This window comes from Serinus canaria, chromosome 3, assembly GCF_022539315.1.
Source record: "Serinus canaria isolate serCan28SL12 chromosome 3, serCan2020, whole genome shotgun sequence".
NCBI classification, from domain to species: domain Eukaryota; kingdom Metazoa; phylum Chordata; class Aves; order Passeriformes; family Fringillidae; genus Serinus; species Serinus canaria.
The window spans coordinates 79,552,730-79,573,384 of record NC_066316.1 but is presented as its reverse complement, the minus strand read 5'-3'; the positions used below and the strand labels follow the sequence as shown (position 1 = coordinate 79,573,384).

The 20,655-nt window shown below is 36.3% G+C and overlaps 1 protein-coding gene and 1 long non-coding RNA gene across 4 annotated transcripts in view; one reads left to right on the top strand and one right to left on the bottom strand.

The window, feature by feature from the left end:
* UBE3D (ubiquitin protein ligase E3D) overlaps positions 1-20,655 on the bottom strand; it is a 76,711-nt gene that overhangs the window by 53,335 nt on the left and 2,721 nt on the right. For 2 of the 3 annotated variants that reach the window (XM_030236573.2, XM_050972932.1), the window contains exons 4-8: positions 16,212-16,443; positions 12,052-12,121; positions 9,566-9,635; positions 8,594-8,702; positions 3,367-3,536 (exon numbers count right to left, since the gene is read on the bottom strand). In XM_030236573.2, coding sequence (XP_030092433.1) covers positions 3,367-3,536; positions 8,594-8,702; positions 9,566-9,635; positions 12,052-12,121; positions 16,212-16,443 — 651 coding nt within the window. The remainder of the gene's footprint in view (positions 1-3,366; positions 3,537-8,593; positions 8,703-9,565; positions 9,636-12,051; positions 12,122-16,211; positions 16,444-20,655) is intronic. The other variant, XM_050972933.1, reaches the window with a different exon arrangement.
* LOC115485011 (uncharacterized) lies at positions 633-20,543 on the top strand. The gene is made up of 2 exons (XR_003945755.2): positions 633-1,350; positions 20,435-20,543. It is a non-coding gene; the product is annotated as an uncharacterized LOC115485011 (long non-coding RNA).

Genomic DNA, 20,655 nt, shown 5'->3' with positions numbered 1-20,655 from the left:
AAGGGCCACCAACAGGACATATGTTGGGAACAGAAATGGCCACGACCAAAAGGAAAAAAATTCTGTATAAAATTAGGATGTAATTTGATAAAGGACACCTACACCTAAAAAAAAGAGGAAGGCTGCTTATTAGACTGCAATCTACCTGGAGAGGAGCTGATGGTCAACACAGATCAAGAAATTTGACATGAAATCAGCGTATTGTTGATGCCACATAACAGGTAATTACTTTCACAGCAATGCTCAGCCTAATCAGACCACAGCTTTCCTACAAAAGGCTTCAGTATCAGCCACCCCTAAACAGCAATAACTCCAAATGGGTAATTACCAGTCAGCAGCCAGTAATGAACCATGGACATTTATCCTACTTGAATGTTTGTTTCCTTTGCATTGTTAACATTTAGAGCAATATTGAATGTAAGGTACAGTGATAGATATGCCAGTGATTTACTGGAGGAAAGAGAGTTCTGTTGCTCACTGAAGCAGTGTTGTTCACAGGACATAATACCTAGTTTAAGGAGAAAAATACTTCTGTATCCAAGGAAGAGCATTAAGCATTAAGTTAATTACAAAGAATTGCAAAACTGAGCTCTGAATAAAGGAGGGATAAAATGAGTTTTCAAGTGAGACAATTAATTTCTTCTGACACCCTGGAAGTCTTGAAATGAAGATCACATTCAAAAGCTTCTACATTCCCCTCAAGAAAAATATTCAAGTGCATCCCCAGGAAAGGGTGCCTGAATGTGAATTATTAGGCAATATCAGTCAGACTCTCTTTAGCAGCAGCATTTTCCAAGGAAGAATTTCACAAAGCCCAAGACGTCAACTGCTACAATGGAACCATGTATTTATTTCACAATAAGTAGATTTATCTTGTGTACATAAACTAAGTACAGATTTTGTTTCGTTTCTTTACCCATATTTTACAAATCTGTGATTGTGCTACTATATTTAGATACTAAAAACAATACTTCTAGTTTACCTTAATCTGTTTTAAGCTATGGCCCAGCTCACCAGCACAATTCTGCATTGTCTACAAGTAAGAAAGTTGCTTCCCCTCCTATCACACAGCTCAGATTCTGGCCCCACCAGAACTGGACAGAACCCAAGTGTACCCAGGGACTCACAGCAACTGAACAGGCCCTCTGACCTAAAACAGGATGCCAGAGTGCACTCTTATCCCTTGCAGCTACTGGGGTCTGCTGGGGTCTAGGTCGCATGCAGACCTCCTGTTGATCCTTTTCTATTCTGGAGCTGTCCTTGCTCATTCCTCTCTCATGGGAAGCAGGCCCTGGGCTCTGAAACCTTTCCATTATTCCAAAGGCAGCTGTATGTGCAGAAGACAGCAAGGTAAGAGTTATAATTTTCATCAGAATGTGGGCATCTGAAAATTTTGGAACTTGCACTAATCAAGAAATCAGATACTCTGCTCAGAATTCTTGAAATAAAATTTGAGTTCTAAATGCAAATGCATCACATTAAATGAATCATACTGGTCTTGATATTTTTGCATATGCTGTGTTTACATTCCTAATCGATATAGAAAGATTTCAGTCTGATTGCACAGATTCAGGTGGTACTTGAGGCCACCTGATAAATTAGTTAGTGGAAACAGATTGAAGAGCTAATGTCCATTTTACTGCTCTTTCCTAGAAATATAAAAATGGAAAAACAATACTAAACCAGCAGTTTGGTTTCTGAAGCTTAAAAAAAAAAAATCTTCCACTATTTCTCTTCTGTTGTTTCATTTGTTCAGGAATTGGATAGAGAAAATACTAATTGCTGTCAGAGAAGAATTAAAACCTCAGTTGTTCCTTATGCTCACTGCAAAATCCCAAAAATAAATACAAAGTAGTGGAGTGAGAAAAAAAGTTGAAAAAAAGTGATTTCCAACAAGTCTGTCTGTGGAAATAGAAAAGAACTGAATACAATCTGACACTAAAATACTGCTGCTGAGAACTCCATTCAAGAAAAGCATTTGTGAATGCCAGGGAAATGACTAAGTAGATGACTTTTATCTCAATAACATGTCAGAGTAGATGAACGTGTGCTAAGATAATTAAGTTTTCTCAGTGATAAAGAAATGAAATTTGAAAAGCAAAACTCTAAGTTACACTTCTGTAAGACTTAAGAGTAGTAAGTGAAATATCTTTCATTTCAGACAGATTCCTGCAAAACATCTCCCATTCTCAGATTAAGCAGTTTAAATGATAATACTTCAGGATGTATTTCGGATCCCTAAATAACATTTAGATCATAAAGGTTTTCCAAAGCCATCTTCTGAAGCTATTACATCAATAAAGGTATTTTTTTCTCTTACATGACTAACATTAACAATGTAGAATGACCTTTTCTCTAAATATTAAAATTTTGCATTCTCTACATTCATCACAGTTTATTTCTGCTATTCACTATTGCATCTGCTTGAATTATAAAAAGAATACACTTGGCAACATTCAGGATAAACACACTATAATGAATTACACGTGCTTGTAAGGTGTATGTTTCTCCTACAAAATATTAAATTCATATACACATTTCCTTGTCTCTATGAGAAAACATTTCTGTTGTACTTTCATGAGGTCTTGGGCTATAAATTATTTGTCTGTTGACTGAGTCTGGCTTGAATGTCTTCATCCATACTCATTTATATCTTTCACCTAGTTTCCAAAGTTTAAAGAAAAAACAACAACAAACCACAACTTAAGTGTGACTTACACAAGATTGATGCTTTCTTTTCTGTCCCTGCACAAAGAAAGCAGTAATTTATGCTTAAATCATACTTCCTCACCTGCAAACATTGGAGCCACTGTTTAATCAGCATGCTCTTATCTTTGCTCTCCAACAGATAAAGGCTCCAACATGTTAGGCAGTGTATGTTTTTCATAACGTTGAACTCAAAGCTTGCTGAAATCAAATGTTTCCTTTATGAGGGCTCCAGTACACTCAGACATATCAAAGAAAAACATTTTTATGACACTGTACTTAACTACCTTCCTCACCTCCTCTCTTTTCCCTTCTCTCAGGGCCCTGCTTCTTTTTGAAATAATGTCATCACTGGGCTGAAAACAAATTAAATTTAAATGCTAATACCTAAGTTACCGACATGCACCCTTAGAAACAACAAAACTCTTTGGTCTATATTTTAATATTAAAATGCAAAAGTCTAACAACCAGATTCTCTCTGGCTGTAATAGAAACCAAATACTACTCTTCTGGCATTTTGCTTAAAAAAAAATTTTACGAAATATGCAAATTCAAAGAGGTTTATATCTGAGATTAACAGACTGTCCAAAGAACATGAAAGAAATACTAGTGCAAAGCAAATGAATACCAGAATATGAGTTTAAAAAAGGTTGTACTTACTCCTTATTTCTGCATTGAATGCATGGCTGGTAAAGGACTTTGAGAGCATTCCAGGTTCCCACTGGCCCAGAGCTAGGTGTAAGGATATCTCCAAACAGTGTAAAATCAGTGTTGGATGAGGAACTTCCTAAAGACTCTACCAGCAATGTGTCAGAATTTAAAAGCCAAATCTATAAATGAAAAATAATTTAGTTTACTGCACATTACATACACTTCCATTTGTTACTTTACTGTAACCCTAAAGCAGCTGATACTAAAGCCACATTCTTATAAAGTTTCTAACAAAGTATTAACAGACATAAATTGACTTTTTATTATTTAGCAGAGTCTGCACAGCTTTTAGTGGAGAAAAAAGGGTAATACAATACTGATTTATCAGTATTGAAGCTGCCTCTTTTTGTGACTGCAGCACATTCCCTTTGGTAGGAACAAAAGAAATAGTCCCAAGTCATCTCTTTCAGTACCAGATGTATTATTTGTCCAATTTCATAATATTTTAGGCATTAGCCAAGCATATGGTGTTGAGCAACTGAGGGCTAAAGAAAGAGAACTGAAAGACTGCCCATTGAAGTGCCAAAAATTGAGGATTTTTAGAACCATGGTGGTTATGACTCTACAGACCTAATAAATGCAAGGAAAAAGAGAACAATTAACAGGGTATAAAAGGCACGTTGGAATTTACAAACAGCCGCAGCAGACCTTCACGTGGAAAATAAATATCAAATTTCATAATGGGACTAGTATTCTTCAGCCCTATTTGCTCACAGCAATTCGAGAGATATTTAAAGGGGAGAGTTTTGAGAAATCTGAACTTTTTGCATCCCATTAGGGATCTTATTTAATCCTTGTGTGATTTGGTATCCAGGGCTTGGATCCAGGGCTTTCCTGCTAAACACCATACAAATAACTCAGGCTTTTGCTTAATTCACAGCCTGCAGTAGTGAAGTGATCTAAGTTAACAATGGAAATCAATTTTTACAAATCTGGCATCTGTAGGAAATGTTTATATATGAAATATTTATCATAGAAGATGGGATTTATACAGTGTTGCTCACTAGAGAGCAATCTTCTGCTTCTCATGATCTAATCAGCTTCAAGTAAAACAAGTTACATGATGTTATGTAGCAGACACATGATATCCCCTGTGGAGGGAGAAAGCAGTCATTAACAGGACACATAGTATATGTTGTAATTGAATGTGACAGTCACAATTTATCTGAGCCCAAGGCTCAGAACATTACAGTGGAAGCTTCATAAAGAAGGAATGAGATATATTGATAAAGATATCTTGGGAGGGGATAGGAGGAGGAGAATGGCTTCAGCATATGCACATGAATGATGAGAAGAAACCGCACTTGGCTTTGCAAGTGGTTGTTCATCAGTTTTGCTCCAGTAACTCACTGTACACATTTACAGCCCAAACTGCAAAATATACCTCATTAGCTAGGACCATTACACAAGGTGCTTAAAGCCAAGTGCTGAAGAGGTGTTGGAAGAAAATGGTGCAGAAACACGTGCCACTGCCAATGTAAACTGAACAGAGTTTCTTCCTTTTGAAATTTCTAACAATTCTGTGTGGAAGGAGCTTCCGGGGATGCTATTCAGCAAGGAAATATCGTTCAAACTAGACAAGGGAACAATGTAGCAATAGCTGTCTGTTCCTTTCAGAATCCTCCTCCAATCTGCTGCAGAGAAAGCAACCAAAGCATTTCATTTGCAACATAGACCATTGGAAAAGCACCTCTTTCTACACAATTGCCACATGTCGCATCTCACAATTGTGTTCTAGAACTTGTATAAATGCCTTTGTCTCACCAGCAACACAACAGATCTGTATTAATAACTTAGCACACAATATAGAGAAAGTAAATGAATCTCTGGGGATGAAAGGATTCCCAGCCATGAGCAAAATCAACTTCTGAACTACACTTACTTCTTTAGGCATTATTTTCATTATTTTCTTCATACATGAGTTATTTTTTGATCTTGTTTTCAATCTGAGTGAACAATTGCTCACACGGACTCAGTGTGTTGACTCTAAGAATTTTATACATGCATTTCTGGCTAACAGTTTCATATTTTGAGCTGAGCTTTCAACTATGTTATTCATAATGTGCAATCTTTCCTTTCTTCTACTTCCTTGTACAGCAGCTGGCACAAGCAAATTCCTTCCACGTTAACTCCATTAAAAAAAGAAACTTTACAGAAAATTACATACATAAAGTGTAGAATTCATTCACAGTGCCATTGATTACCTTTTCTGAAATGATAGAATCAGAAAAAAAAAAGTATTTGGGGGGTTGTTGATCTTCCTTTCATTGTTTTATTTTGGTTTCAAATCATTTTGTCAAGAGACTTAAAAATATGTTCTTTGGGGGAAACTGGCAACAAATCTACCCCAGTTATCCTTCATGGGACTTGAACCAAACAGCTGAAGTACCACAATTTAGATTGTGTGATCAGTTTCCCTATATCTCAGTCTGAGTTTCCAGCATCAAATTGTGGACAATTAGGCATCAATTTGAATTTAACTTTGGTTAAAAAAATCCCTACATATTTTATTTTTCCTTGCTAGTTCTTCCCTAGTTATTGCAGACATTACCATTACTTTCATAATCACACACGTCACTAATGCAAACATCTTTCATTACAGCTATTTCGTTCTCACACTCAGAGTGCTCACATAAAGATGTCGTTTCCATGTATTTCACAAAGATTAAGGCTCTCTGAGAGAGTTGGGCAGCTAAGTCTCAGCAAGGTTCTCATTATCTCACTGCTTGACCACTGCAATGTCCACCCCACCTCCAATCTTAAGAAATGCAGATAGGTTCTGTTCATGCCCTCCAAGACAGGGAAAATAATCAGGTCTCAAAAACATCTCTCCCATTTTGTTATGTATTAATTTTCTTGGGATATCTTCCCACTCCTCTCAGCTCACTCCGAAATACAAGCTGCCTTATTTTCAAAACACTTTACAGTCTAATCCCACTCCAAAAAACATCTTTCCTTCAACACTGAAAGACTGGAGATAGTGTTCAAAGAGTCCAAACCACTGCACACTTTTTGATTTTCACAGATGCAATCTTTTTGGGTATTAAGAGGTTGATCCCATCCATGACCTGAATTCCCCGTATCTATTCAGAAAACTACTTATTTACTGCTTTCAAAGCTACACTTTTTGCAGTACAGAAAAAATAGGTATCTTTTGAGATGCTGCTATGCTGACCAATAATGCACCATTCTGTTTGCGTTTTCCTATCTCACTATCTGTTTGCAGTCCTCATATTCTCAGCTTCTAAGTCATGCAACTACAAGGCAGGGAACCCTTCAACAGTGGGGCAAAGGGAGGAGGCAAGTGATTCACAAATGTGAAGAGGGCAGAGATATCTGTATGCACCACTTTTTCCCCCTGAAACAAAGAAACTTTTTAAAACTGACATCCTTTAAAAATAAATCTAAAAAAAACACCAACCTAAGTAGTATACAGCCTAAACAACAGAATACGTGTAACTTAAAAAATGGAAACTCATATTATGGTATGTGCAAATAATATAATTGGTAATGTTAAGTGATACATCCAGAGGAAATGAGGACAATATGCATACATATTATTTGTGGTTTAAAAAAATTTAAAAGACCTGTGAGAAACCTTAACCTTAATTATCACATACACAGTTTAAGCTGTGTGTATTCATGTAGGTAAGCACAAAGACTGTGAACTAGAATCTTTGGCTCATTATCAAAACAAACAAGTTGGACAGCTGGTTCATGATGCATCAGTGATGAGACTACTTGTGTAACTTGGCTGTGTGCTCACAGCCTCAAGCACCCACGTTTTACTGTTTATATTAATAATTGACAATCATTAATATAAACAGAGCTTACACTATACTTGTGTGCACAAGGCCTCTGAGTCCTAAGAGTTAACCCATGACTCCAGAACAGCAGTTGGTGTGTAGACAGTAGCCAGAACCTCACCCTGGACAGGAGTAAGGACTTTCTGATGTTAAATACCAAAAAAACACCTGCAAAAAACTAACAACTAACCAACATAAAGGAAAAGATGCCAATCAGAAGCCAGTCCCTAATTTGGCCTGCTCCTCTACTCAATACATTGACAAAAATGCAGCTCAGAGCTAAGAGCAATGGCCAGCTACTAAATAAAAAGTGATTTTTCTGTTAAAAAATAATCAGTTTGCTGTATCTAAACTACTAGACTTAAGCACCAGAATTTTACGTAACTTGGGAACAGATAAGATACAAGGGAAAAATCACAATGATTTTTGTTGACTCCTCAATTAGAATATATATAGTTATGGGTCTGCTTATAAAACCTTCATTTTACCATCACAGAACAGATATTTCTCAGAGGTTGTACAATGTTGTCTTGGCACTAAAATTTATTTAAAGGCAACAGATATACACTTCCCTCGGCATCTGGATGTTCCAAAATCATAGAACTTGGATAATGCATATATAAAACAGCTTATATAATTACACTGCCTCAAGAAAGTGCATTTATAAGTTTATCCAGGGTAGCAATCTCTAATCATGTATTTCTTTGTGTCTATGAATTATTTCTTTAAACCGTAAAAATACAAACTTTATACCCATATTTAGATTGGACATAAAAAGAAACATCTCTGGTTTCAAGTGTACAGTATTAACTTAACTCTTATCCATCTTAAAAGTTTGAGAAATCTAGCTGTCACCATCTAAATATCAAGCTTAACCAAGTTTAACAGCATTAAAACATTAAGTATAATAGGCAATTTTATTTTTGTCTTCACTTCACACTGCAATGTACTGACTACACGAATAGTCCCTGCTGACTTGAGACAGTGCTTGTGAAAGATGCTACACAATTGGATTCACTTCTGGTAATTAAAGAGAAGAAGTGCTGGAGCAAGAAGGTGAAATATACATTAAAAAATTAAAACATAAGCTTTCTATATTTTCTGGATACAAAATAGTGTTATTTCTGTGGTACTTACAGTGCATCTGTAGTACTTTCATTACTGTACCAATAAAATTTCTACATGCACATCTAATTAGAGTAAAAACTTATGGATATTATTAATTGAACAGATGTACCTCAGAACTACTTCAAGAACTTGAATTTGGTAATTTTTTTAAACATACAATTAAGAACATCATAAAAATACATTTTAGGAACTGGCATACATGGGTTAATCTTCTTCACCAAGATGAAGATTTAAAAACTCACCAGAATATAGGTTTTTCCATTATCTCCTTTTATGGTGAATCTAAATGTGCTTTTAGCAGATGATAATTCCAAAAGACACTGAGCAACAATGCTCTGTATGAATTGAGACCTGTTTAAGAATTAACCACATTATTGCATGTTTTCATGGCAACTACAAAGACAGTCATTCATATCTATGCACTACAGGTAAATGAGTAACTCATACTTCAATTCCACTACATCCTACAATCACATTTTACTGAAAGATGGGGCTTCTTTATATTCCTCTCACTCAAAACCAGAAAACTTTTTATTTTCTGCAACAGGAATTTTTAACAGATCAGGATTCTAAATTGCTTTACACCCTTTATTTTGGCTGACACCAACTGTCAAATGCTGAAGAGAAGTTTTTCCCCGTTATATTTTGCACTTTTGAACACGAAGTTCAGAATTTTGCATATGTTTCAAATATAATTCCCAAAAAGAAAGAATTGTGATTAAATTGTGATCTAGCTACCTGGTATCATTGTACATGATACCAGGTAGCTAGATCAAGTTCTGTTTCATCTTAGTCTTAAATTCAAACTGAATTACTTGAAAATCTGAAAGTCTCTCTTCGAATTAAACATTTCAGAGGTTATTTAATTTAACTTAACACAAAATAGACTTCTGTTTCCATAATTAGTCACCAGACACTGTGCAAAATTACATAATTCAAAATAAAACAGTATTTTATTTTGGCTTATCACCTCAATATTGAGACACTGTGACAAATTATACACAATCTCCTTCATCACACACAAAGATGAGCAAACAAAACTGCACATGAGTGAATTCAGGCTACTTTGCCTTTACAATGCTTAATTCTGTGATGATTATATAAAATTGCACTCTGTTAATATATGCAATTATTCAAGAAACTACAAAATTAAAGCATTTCTAGCATCCTCTCTAAAACACATACTTGAGCAAATTATGCAATTATTTTGTTACCTTGGTGTTGGACTGAAACTTCCCTCAGCTGATTGAATAATCACCTCAGTGACATAATATTTAATGGTACCTAAAATGAAAAAAACATTTTTCAACTATAATAGAATAACCAACTTATTAAGATAAGACTGTAAGTCACCATATCACTACACTAATCAAATATTTGTTCAGTAGTCAATTAAGAGGTGCAGCAGACAATCATATTTTGCTTGGGTTTGTAGGAGTAGAAGCAACCATAACAAAAAACCTACACTGCCTGAGGAAAACTGCTCCAAGCTAATTACAAGATCAGCAATTTCTCATTCATATTGATCTTTGTTTAATGCTGGGAACAATCATCTTGAAACCAAGCAAGCAAGAGCTCAAGCCAAACCCGAAAGATGAATTGAAAGAACTTTCCTAAAGCACTGAGATCAGCATAGCTTACATAAGTATTTTAGTACCCTCTGCTGCTTAGTAATGCTGCAGTGAATCACTAGAGACAGTTTTAATAACAGCTCACACGGGGGAATAATTTCCTTCTTTGCTCAAAGAGCAGAATGGAACTTCTTTCCTAAAATCACACTCACTCAACGTTAACACTGCATACATTCTGAATTTCAATGTAACTGTTCACCAAAAACTCCACTAAGACAGCTTTTCACACTAAATAGAAGTGTTTGACATAATTTAATCCCCATCAATGAAGGCAGGTCAAAGATAATCATATTGAAGATCTGGGTCTGTGCTGCAAATACAGCCTAACCAGAGGGCCAGCAAGACAGGTTAAGAGTCATAAATTAATTCTACTAAGCCTCAGCATGTGAACAACTGAAAGATTAACTTGGTCCACAAGTTTCAAGGATGGAAGGGTTTTATCTGATCTCTGACCACACATACCATTAAAAATGGATGAAAGCAAACATTTCAGGAAGACACTTAATCTATTTTAAACCCTCCAAAGGCTTGGTAACCCCTTCTCCAGGTAAATACTACACTTTCTAAATTATCTTCAGTGTTAGGAAGTTATATTTTACCTCTAAAGTTAATTAAGTCTGCTCCATGCTATGTGAGTTCTTGGAGACAGGAAGAAAAGAGAGTCTCTCTAGTTCCTCAGCCATTAACCTGAGAAAGGAATTGGTGCTACTGCTACAAGGGTATTGGGAATTCAGATGTTTGCTTGCAGACAGATAGAAGCTGTGATTTGCCAAGAAAAAAAATCATACAACTAAATGTGGATAGAGTTGGGGGAAGGAATAGCCCATGGGGAATCTTAAAGCTGAACCTGGTCTCTGCAGCTACACTGCTCTAATCCTGTTTTATCTTCAAAATATTTAGATCAGCTCATGAGGAAGCACCAAAGCATGCCAGTCAAGTTTGCTCTCTAGTCTCTTTTCACATTGATGTTTCTGCCTAGACTTACATTATACATCTCTTTTGTTCTCTGAACTCTACCAAAATTTCCTTCACTGCTGAAGAAACATGGCCAAAACAAAGGATATCCCAACAAACTCCAGCCATGTGAGAGTCCATACCAAACCCCTGCACATCAGTAGTGTTTGCCTTTTCCCACTCTCACTGTTCTATTAGTCATGACCTTGTTATTCATGCTCTTTTCCCAGCACTCCTTTCCCAAAGTCACATCTTGCTTTGAGGGCTTTCAAACATTGTACCTTAAATTTGGTTTCATTAAAGCCTGTATTGTTCATATCCCTGTACAGGACAATCAGAACATTCTGTAACAGAAGACAAAGACCTTCTGTCCTGTCTCACCCTATGGCATTTTTTAAACAGGCTTTGCATTTTCTGAGAAGTTTTTATATTCACCAGATCTCTGAACTGAGGCAGGCTCACACTGACTGATGCAGTGGAAGAGAGGGAGGATGAAAGAATGAATCCTAATAATAACAGTCTTATCATTGCTTCTCTTCCAAGAATAGCTGAATTTTAAAAACAACCAGACACTCATCTTTACACCACTTCAGGTAAACCCTGCTGATCCAATATAATTACAGCTTTTAAACTGATAATCCCATCAGCTCATCACTGGATGAGGATGAGACATAACCTGTTTCTTTGAATAGGCTTCCTCCCCACAAAACCAGGCTGACTGTTAGCAATCTTCAGCTTCTACTTGTGTTGATCAAGTTCTGAATTTACCTTTCACTTATTCTGCAGAACTGACAGGAGAACAAGCAACCTGTAATTTCTCAAATCTCCACTTTTACTGGGATTCCTAGTAAACTGGAGTCATGCACTGAGTCTTCTAAAGGTTTGGAATTAGCCAAATATGCCACAGAAACAAGGATAATCAAAATTGTTGCTGAAAGTAATTTTCAAGGTCTAACACTGGAAGCAATAACTTCATCTGTTCCAGAAAGGAATGAGACAAACACACAGGAATTACCACTGCACCTTATTGATAAACTGTTTTCCTACATTGTTTTTATCCTCCAGTGTTCAATGGTTGATGCAGTCAAGTCTAGTTTTGTTTGCACATCTCGTACCTGATGAAACTGTTTCTCCCAGCATTGTCTTGCAGCGCTTACAAATTACTCTGGTATTATCTTTTGACTTCTGTAGGACAAAAAAAAAAATCATTTAATGTCACTCAGATATTCTGAAAAAGGAATGCATAGCTTAGCATAATTTACAGAGCAGACAGGAAACTTTTTACTTGTTTCTGTCCTCTTTATGTTTACCTGCACACATATATGCCTTCACTACTTCAACTTTCTACACTTGGACTTGCTTGCATGTTTCATACCAATTTTAAAAATATATCCACACAGCACAATCTGTAACGGCTAACAGGAGAATCTTGTAATATTGAGTGACTGGGTGATAAAATGATGAGCTAAATTTGATTGTGCTAAGGGCGAAATAATGCACCAGAAATTAAATACTCCATAATATATACAGAAAATAGTATGCTGCAATGTGACTACCATTACTCAGTAACAAGTTTTTGTAACAGTTTACTGTGGACAGTTTTATAGGAGTTGAATACCAGTACAATGTTCAGCAGAGAGCAGAAAATGTCTGCAGATTATTTTGAGTTACTAGGAAACAGCTGAAATACACAACACAGCACGATATTCCAGAAAGGTGCAGTGGATCCTGCTCCTGAACAACGCTTCTCCCTCTATTCAAACAAATACAGAAAAGATATTGACAAAGAATAACTGTCAGAAGTGCAAAACAGTTCCCACATGTAGCATGAAAATACATGTAACAGGAGAACATATGGAAGACAGAAAACTGGAGGGTATCATCAAGATACCTAAAATCACAAACGTTTAGGAAAAGCTGAACAGAAAAAAACCCAAACCTATGCCCTCATAGCTCATGCTATGAAATTCCAACCCTGTTTGTAACAAAAAAGCAGGAAGGCATTTGTTGCACAATGCATAATATAGTTTAGTACTCAGTAGAGGATAGCATTTTTCATATTAAAAGTATAAAAAAGTTCAAAAAGTCTTCATAAATTCAGAGGAAGCAATGTCCTCAAGGGTCTATTAAAAACAAAAAATGTGGATAACAATATCTAGTTCGAGGAGTCTCTACACTCTCCAGACATCACTGAATGTTTGCTTTAGCTTTATGCATCTATTACTGCGCTTTGAAAAAGATCTCACTTCTAGATGAAATCTACCCTATTAGACTCCTACTAATTACAGTGATACACATCAAAAAAGCAAGCACAATTCTTACTTTAATCAAAAGTCTAAACTTCAAAATTGCTTCTGTGTGGGTTTATTAACCTGGGTGTAGCACATCAGAGCTCTAATCTGAAAGCAGTACATATATATATAACCTTAATGATGGTCAAAAATAGAGAATCAAACTAACAGCCTGAGGGCTGACTATGTTGGAACTACAGTTCCCTTGTTATGGAGATCAGGAAAAACATCTGATTCATATATATGCAGTTATCCCCTTTCCCAATTCCTACCTTGCTGCTCCTCTCAAACATATGCAGTGAAATTACTTGCTCAGTGTGAAAAACAAGGATAAACAGACAAGGTTTTGTGTAAGCCAATGTTTCAGACTGGTACAAATACTGCACAGTACAAGTACAGAATACATACTACTTCCTTGAAAGCTACAACTTGAGAATTTTTTTTCTGACTATAGTTACAGGTGCTGACTGAGAACTGTGCCTAAAAAACACCACTAACTCCTTGTATCATGCTTCAATGGAAAAAGGGATAGTTTTAGCACAACTAATTAAAACAATTTATCTGTTTGACAACTTGCAGCTGCTGGCAATCTGCAGATGCAGGTGGATCACAAGCCTAATAGTTTCTGTTCCTATTCCTAAGGATCACTGATAAGGTGTCAGGAAAAATATTTTCCCCAAGAGATACTATTAAGATGCTGCAAGACCATGTGACATTTAAGAACTATGTTACACTGGAAGACTAATAGATGTGAAAAATATGTTTGCGATGGACGGAGGCTGTCTTGGTCCCACTGGAGTCTGGAAAAGATTGTTTAAGTATCTCTGGTACATTCCTGCTACTATTTTGGTCATAGGCAAACACTTTCCAAAGAACTGCAATGCAATTAAAAAGGAACTTTCATACTGGGGCAGACTGCAATAATATTCTCTAAAATGAGAACATTTATGCCAATAGCAATCTGTCTTGCCTGTAACTTTCTATTACTCATATTATGGAAGAATTTTCTGCTTCAGTATGAGGGTTTTTTTTCCTTATTAGTCTAGCTTCTGCTGGATCTAACAGTTGTGCTCATTTGCTTGGCAACTGAGTGATGCTGGAAATAAGCAAACACAGAAATGAGAATTCATTGCAAGTGTGAAAGATGTAGAAAAAGGGATTGGACATAAACAAGGAACAAATTCTCAACTTTGATGGAAGTATAAGGAAGCAAACATGAAAATTCATCACACTAAACTACTATTGTATGCCTCTGACATAACACAGCCTCCTCCCTTATTCAAAAGTTCTGCTGCTACCCTGGTTCAACCCACATCTCAGTAAAATCTTTGTTCCACATCCTTTTATTACATTTCTGCCTCCAAATCAATCCTTTACTCACAAGCATTCTTTCTGATCAAGAAGTGTGCAATATGAACTCCATGAGCCCTGCCTCTTCCCGTATTTTTTCCTGGTGTTCTAAGATCTCTTTTAAGACTACTGAAATGAAAGAATTCATTTTGGCAACCACTGGCAGAAAGCATTGTCCTCTTGAAAATTTGGTATCATCTACTCCACCTCCTTCTTAAGGAAACTTAGAAGAAATAACTCCATTGTCACAGAGTTAAACCAAATTAATCTGCTTCTGCCATACTGATTTATTTTCCTCTCTGCATATTCTGTTTTTCAAAGAACAATGGAACAAGAAACCATAGGGACCAAGCTGCAAGCCTTGCAGATAGGGACCACAGGACAAAACTGCTCCCCACTCAGAGGGGTCGCTTGGAGCACTTCACCAGCAGCCACTGAACTGTGAGAATCCTGGTGACTCTTCCTGGGGATAATACATATCACTATTAGCAGCAGGTAGAAATTAGGGAGTCTGGTTTTCAAGAGATTAAATGTTTCATCCTGGAAATCTCTACAGAATAAGCCATCAATTTTTACAGACACAAATTGCCAAGGCAGCAATGCAGACAATTTAATACTTTCAATTGTGAGAAAATACAGCATGTGTAGGCCCAACCTTTGTCAGTACAAATGCAGACATGCCGTAGATTAACAGAAAAGGTTTTATGGAAATGTAGGTTTTGGTGAACTGAGTTTCTGGATGTTCTTCTGGCAGAAGAAAAGATCATTGCTTGAAGTCTTATACTCTTATACAGCTTTTGGCTAGATGTCCAAAAGTAAATCATTGAACTGTCTTTCTTCAAGGGTTTTATCCCACCACCGAAACATAACCACCAACAAATGGTGATGGGCAACTTCAAATTTTGATGTTTCTAAGCCAAATGATAACCTTCTTCATACAGACTTGGTTGATAATCTATCTTACCCTGGAACACCTCAGAAACATCAACATGAAGAGCTACAATATAGGAAGGCAGGTTCCTTTCACTAGACAGAGCAGACAAACTCAATTTCCTTACTATGCTTTCAGAACCTAAGCCAGCCACATCTAAACACAAAGCATGCATTCTGATATTTCCACGTCTTTCTAAAACTAAAAAAGAAGAGAAAAAAAAAAATCCCACTTCTCTTTAATCATAGTCAAGATTATGCCTCAAGTCACAGTGTAAGAAAAAAACAATTGCTACTTCAATTTCCACCTCATTCTTTGCTCCACTAGCCTTTAACAAACACCTAACCCATCACAGTTATTAACTTACTGAATTCTGATGTCCTTCACTCATGATAATTTGGGGGGAAAATATCTGGGTTTAGAACTACATAATTAAGTAGCTTCTGTTTCTAGTACTAAGTTCTACTTGCATACTGAAGTCAGTATCAAGACTGTGGTGTGAGCTTTAGAAAATGTAAAACAGCCTGGAATATTTTCTGGCTTCTGTATTTTCTGGCTTCTTGTGAATGTCAAGAACTCCCTATGACCTTCAGAACAGTTCTGTAATACGTACAAATTAAATAAACTAGTTTTAAAAAAAGTACTTTACAATTAAAAAGTCCAAATAACTTCACCTAAGAACTATTTGAAGAAAATACTTTACCAAGTTGGAGTCACTCTGCGAAACATGGTGTCCAGCCTCTGAGCAGCACACAGAAGATTCAGGCACATGTGATTCATTTCTTGAATTCAGCAGGAAAAAAGTGTCCCCAACAAAACAGTCACCGTGCTGAGGGTGCAAAGTTCTTCCGGCAAAGGGGTCGGGGTGGCAACACCACTCTTCAACTAAATCACTCCAGTTTTCACTTGGTAGAGGAAGAACTCTGAGAAACTTCCTTAGAGGAAAGAAAAGACAAATATTTCAGTTATGTTATAATTCACTTCTAAGACACTTAAAGAGAGTTTTGGCTTCCTACAAATAGTGGGGGAAGTATGGCATTTTCTCAAAAGAAAGTGTCGGACTCTCTTTCCAGCCAAAGGCACTTTCTTTCGGTGAATTCTGAGAAAGCAATGGCTGATTTTCCTGCCAAATCTGTGATGAAGCATTTCCCAAGGGTGAATCTCCAATGATTATAAGGCAGAATTTGACATAGTCATCTCTTGAAATTATTTAACGTGGCAAAAATAAAACAGTTCTACCCAGTCATGAAAAATATGACAATGAGCATTTGCAATTACATTTATTATTACTTCTTGTACAGTTCGCTTGCATCAAATGTTGCCATAAAAACAATAGAAACAGACTCATGCCACAGCAAGATTCAGCTTGTCATCTCAGATACCAGGCTTGAAAAAGCTAAAACCTGAAAAAATATACCACAGTACATCTTCATTAAAAAAACCAAACTAAATAACAAACAAAGGATAACTCAATCTTAATTTCGATTCAGATACTCAGATCTGACTCTCAGAAGTCATATACAAAAAAGGCAAATCCCTTTCTCCTGGGTAGCTGTATGGACCAAGGATACTTTTTCTGGAAAAATAGTTTGTTTTCATTATTAGTTGTATTGGATTTGCATTTTTTGCTCTCAGCCTAGTTTCCTTGAATAGTTACCCTATTTCCTCAGCTGTCGCCTGAAATCTTCACCAGAGTTTCTTGATTCTACTACTTACTTAAAACTTGCAAATACAACTTTGCTTATGATGTTACTTTGCAAATAAAAACACAGCTGCTAAGCCAACAGTTAGGCATCCTCCCTTTCTTGCAGTTCCCAGACTAACATTTTCAGAAGATGTCATTTCTTCTCACTGTAGCTTCTTGGCCCTTTTAAATTGTTCCGTGGGTGAAAGAAAAATGTTTTATTAAAAAAAAAACCTTTTTACCTAGATACACAAGACATTTTAAACTCTGCTTGCTCCACCTGCAGATGAAAGTTGGAATAACTGATCCTCTGAAGTAGCTTTACCAAAACTAAGTAAGATCATCTCTCAGCACTGCCCATGTCTGTCTTCATTTTCCCTGGTCTTATATACTGTTTGAGATACTACTCAATTCTGCCAAAGTGACAGTTTAGTTCTGATGCTGGTCTAATAACTGATTCTTCATCAGCCTTTACAATTAGTTACGGTGCCTGGACTCACTGCAAAAAAAAGTCTTCCTGTATTTTTGCACAAAAGTAACAAAAAGCTCAGCAATCTTCTTACAAGGGAAAAAAAAGACAGACATTACCTTAAGCTGCACACTCATGCTTTCCAGTTTCATTAAATCAACCTTTCTTTACTCTCACAGTCTACAGCATAATGATTTTCACTTTTTTTCCAACAAAAGCAGTTTTTCCAGCCAGTAGGAATTTCCTAAATAAACTCCTCCTAACTCTGAGCTATACAGAAAATAAACCATTTCCACTGTATTTTAGGCTTTTGCCACTCATGGGTGGGAAGCCATATCCTGGGTCACCAGAACTGGAAAACTGTAACACTAATAAAAATGGAGTCTTCCTAGAAAAACAAACAAAACCAACTTGAGGCTACTAAATAACATAATAAAACATAGAATACAGAGTGACTTATCTTTACAAACTTGCTCCTAATAACAACTGAGTTTGTACTTGAAAATAACGACCTAGGCTGCCTTCACAGTCAGAGAGCAACAAACAATTCTTAGGTTGGTACCTTTAGGAGTAGCTTTCTCCTGAAAGTCTAATCTAGCCAGGCTGAATCGCCTGCTGTAGATAGTTCCCAGATTTCAATCAGAAAATTAGGTAATTAAGTTATTTTTAAAAGTTTGAAGTTGAGCACTAGTCTATAAGAGCCCTGCTATAAGGATATAACTCTTAAATGATCTTCCAGGCTAAAGTAAGTATTTGACATTAGAGACCCCTGTAAGACTGGATTAAGAAAAGTAACCCCAAGTGTCATTATTAACTAATACCCAGTAATGCCATTCTGCTACTGAAAATACTGAAAACTTGAAGTAAACTCGACTTTAGACTTTTAAACATTTAATAACTGTTCAGTTCTATCAGAGAAAAAGAAGAACAACTGCATTTCTTTAACTGCAGTTTCCCTTATTTACCTATTAAAAATATTGGGATAGCCCAGCTTGTCAGTTAACTGTCAGGCTTAACATTACTTATGTAGGAAAAGTGTGATTAGATTTCCCCTGGCATGAGTTTTTCCATGGAATATTTGTGCAGTACCAATTATAATTTGTTACATGCAGTCTCTCCTGTCCAGCTGATGAGGGGAGTGATAAAGCAGCTTTGGTGGGCACCTGCCATCTGCACACCACAAGCCTTTAAGAATTTCTTCATTACAGAAATAAAGTCTTAAAGACTTATTTTTTACATGAGGTACACTTAGCCAAACTGGAAGGAAAGAAAGAAAAAAGAAAGCATCCCTAATTCTTTGCAGCTCTTGCATGATGAAAGAATAAAAAAATCTAATAATTTTCTCTGTTTGTAATGTGAGGGCAATGGAAAAGCATGAAAGAGCATAACCCTAACCTTTGAAGAGCTATCAAATTTATGAAAGGAAACAGACTGAGGCAGAGGATTTCAGAAAATGTATAGAGTCAATTTTTGTGCATCAAGGAAGGATCACTTACATTTAACCCATTCCTAGTACATTTCTTAATCTAATCTTTAAAAGGAAGAATTCCTATGCAGGCTCTAACAGAAAAAAAAAAAAAAAAAAAAAAAGCTTTAGAATAGGTTTGGGGTGGTTGGTTGGTTTGTTTTTTTCTTTCATTTTAACCTAGATTCCTCATGCTTCAGCTGAAGATTACTGCCACCTTCTTTACAGCAACTTCCCAGATATTGTGAGAATCTTATGTCTTCTCCACAGCCTAATCTACACTAAACTCCATTTATTTCAATTTCTTCTTAAAGGTATGATTTTCTAGATATCAGGTGTTTCTTATTACAGACCTTTGCCAAGTAATTCAGACTTCAATATGCTCTCTTTCACACAATTCTGCAATTTCCTTTCAATTCTGCCACCTCTGCTGTCACTGTCATACTTAATTTTTCCTGGAGAGAGGAACACATGAATTCTGTAGCTAGAAGTTCTGACTACACTACTCTCTTTTTTTTGGAAATGCTGGATGTGTTGGATACACTGTCAGCTCCACTTTTCTACTCCTGTCTTAGGTTTTTTTAGTGGCAACATTCAAAGGACTCAAAGGCTTCCTGAAAGCAGAAATGCCAAGTAAAAAGGCATGGCCATGCATTCTTCTTCCTTTCTCAAAAATTCTGCTTGTGTCACATTACACGATGCAGAACCAAAAGATTTAACCTACATGCATTTGAATTTGATATGAATTTGCTGAAATTGAGGAAAATTCCCACTTGGAGATACAAATATAAACCTGCAACATGTTTTGAATGCAAATGTTACTGACTAGAAATTAGAAGTTCCATTACTTTACAAATGTATCAAAATAAGCATTATTACTAGACTTTCTGATGAGACATTTCAGAAGTGAAAGTTAAGAAATCCTCATTTAGTTACATTCAGCTAGCCATAAATCCATACCTATGACAAGAAAGTAACAGAAGAGAAATTTAGAGAATGAGACATATTAGGAGCCACACAGATCATAAAAGGCTGTAAGTGCACCTCTAACAATTCTTATATATTCAGCTGAAGCTGTCAAAGCTGTTCATCAGAAAAGCTAGACAATGCAGCACCTTTTTATTAAAAGTCTCATTCAATCTGCAGACCTTTTAAGGAACAGAGATAAGGACAAGTCACACAGCTAAGACACAGCTCCTGTTTCCCAAATTTAGCATCCCTGAACTATGTGGAGGCAGGCTTTGCTTAAAAGATAAAAGGAAGCTGTGGTCAATATCTCCATTCTGAGCAGCCAATTTATAATTACAGAATGATGACTGAAGGAAATTTATAAGAGACTGAAAAGTACTGAAAAGGATACCTGAAATACAGAGGAAGAAAGAAATCAAGGAGCACATGAATAAACAGCTAAAAACTGCTTCAGGTAATTTTGCTTTTTGTCATCTACAGTGCTTCAAATGTGTTCTTGTCTGTCAGTTTCAAAATAAATACCTTTTAGCTGTCTCAAAGTACACAAAATAATATGAATA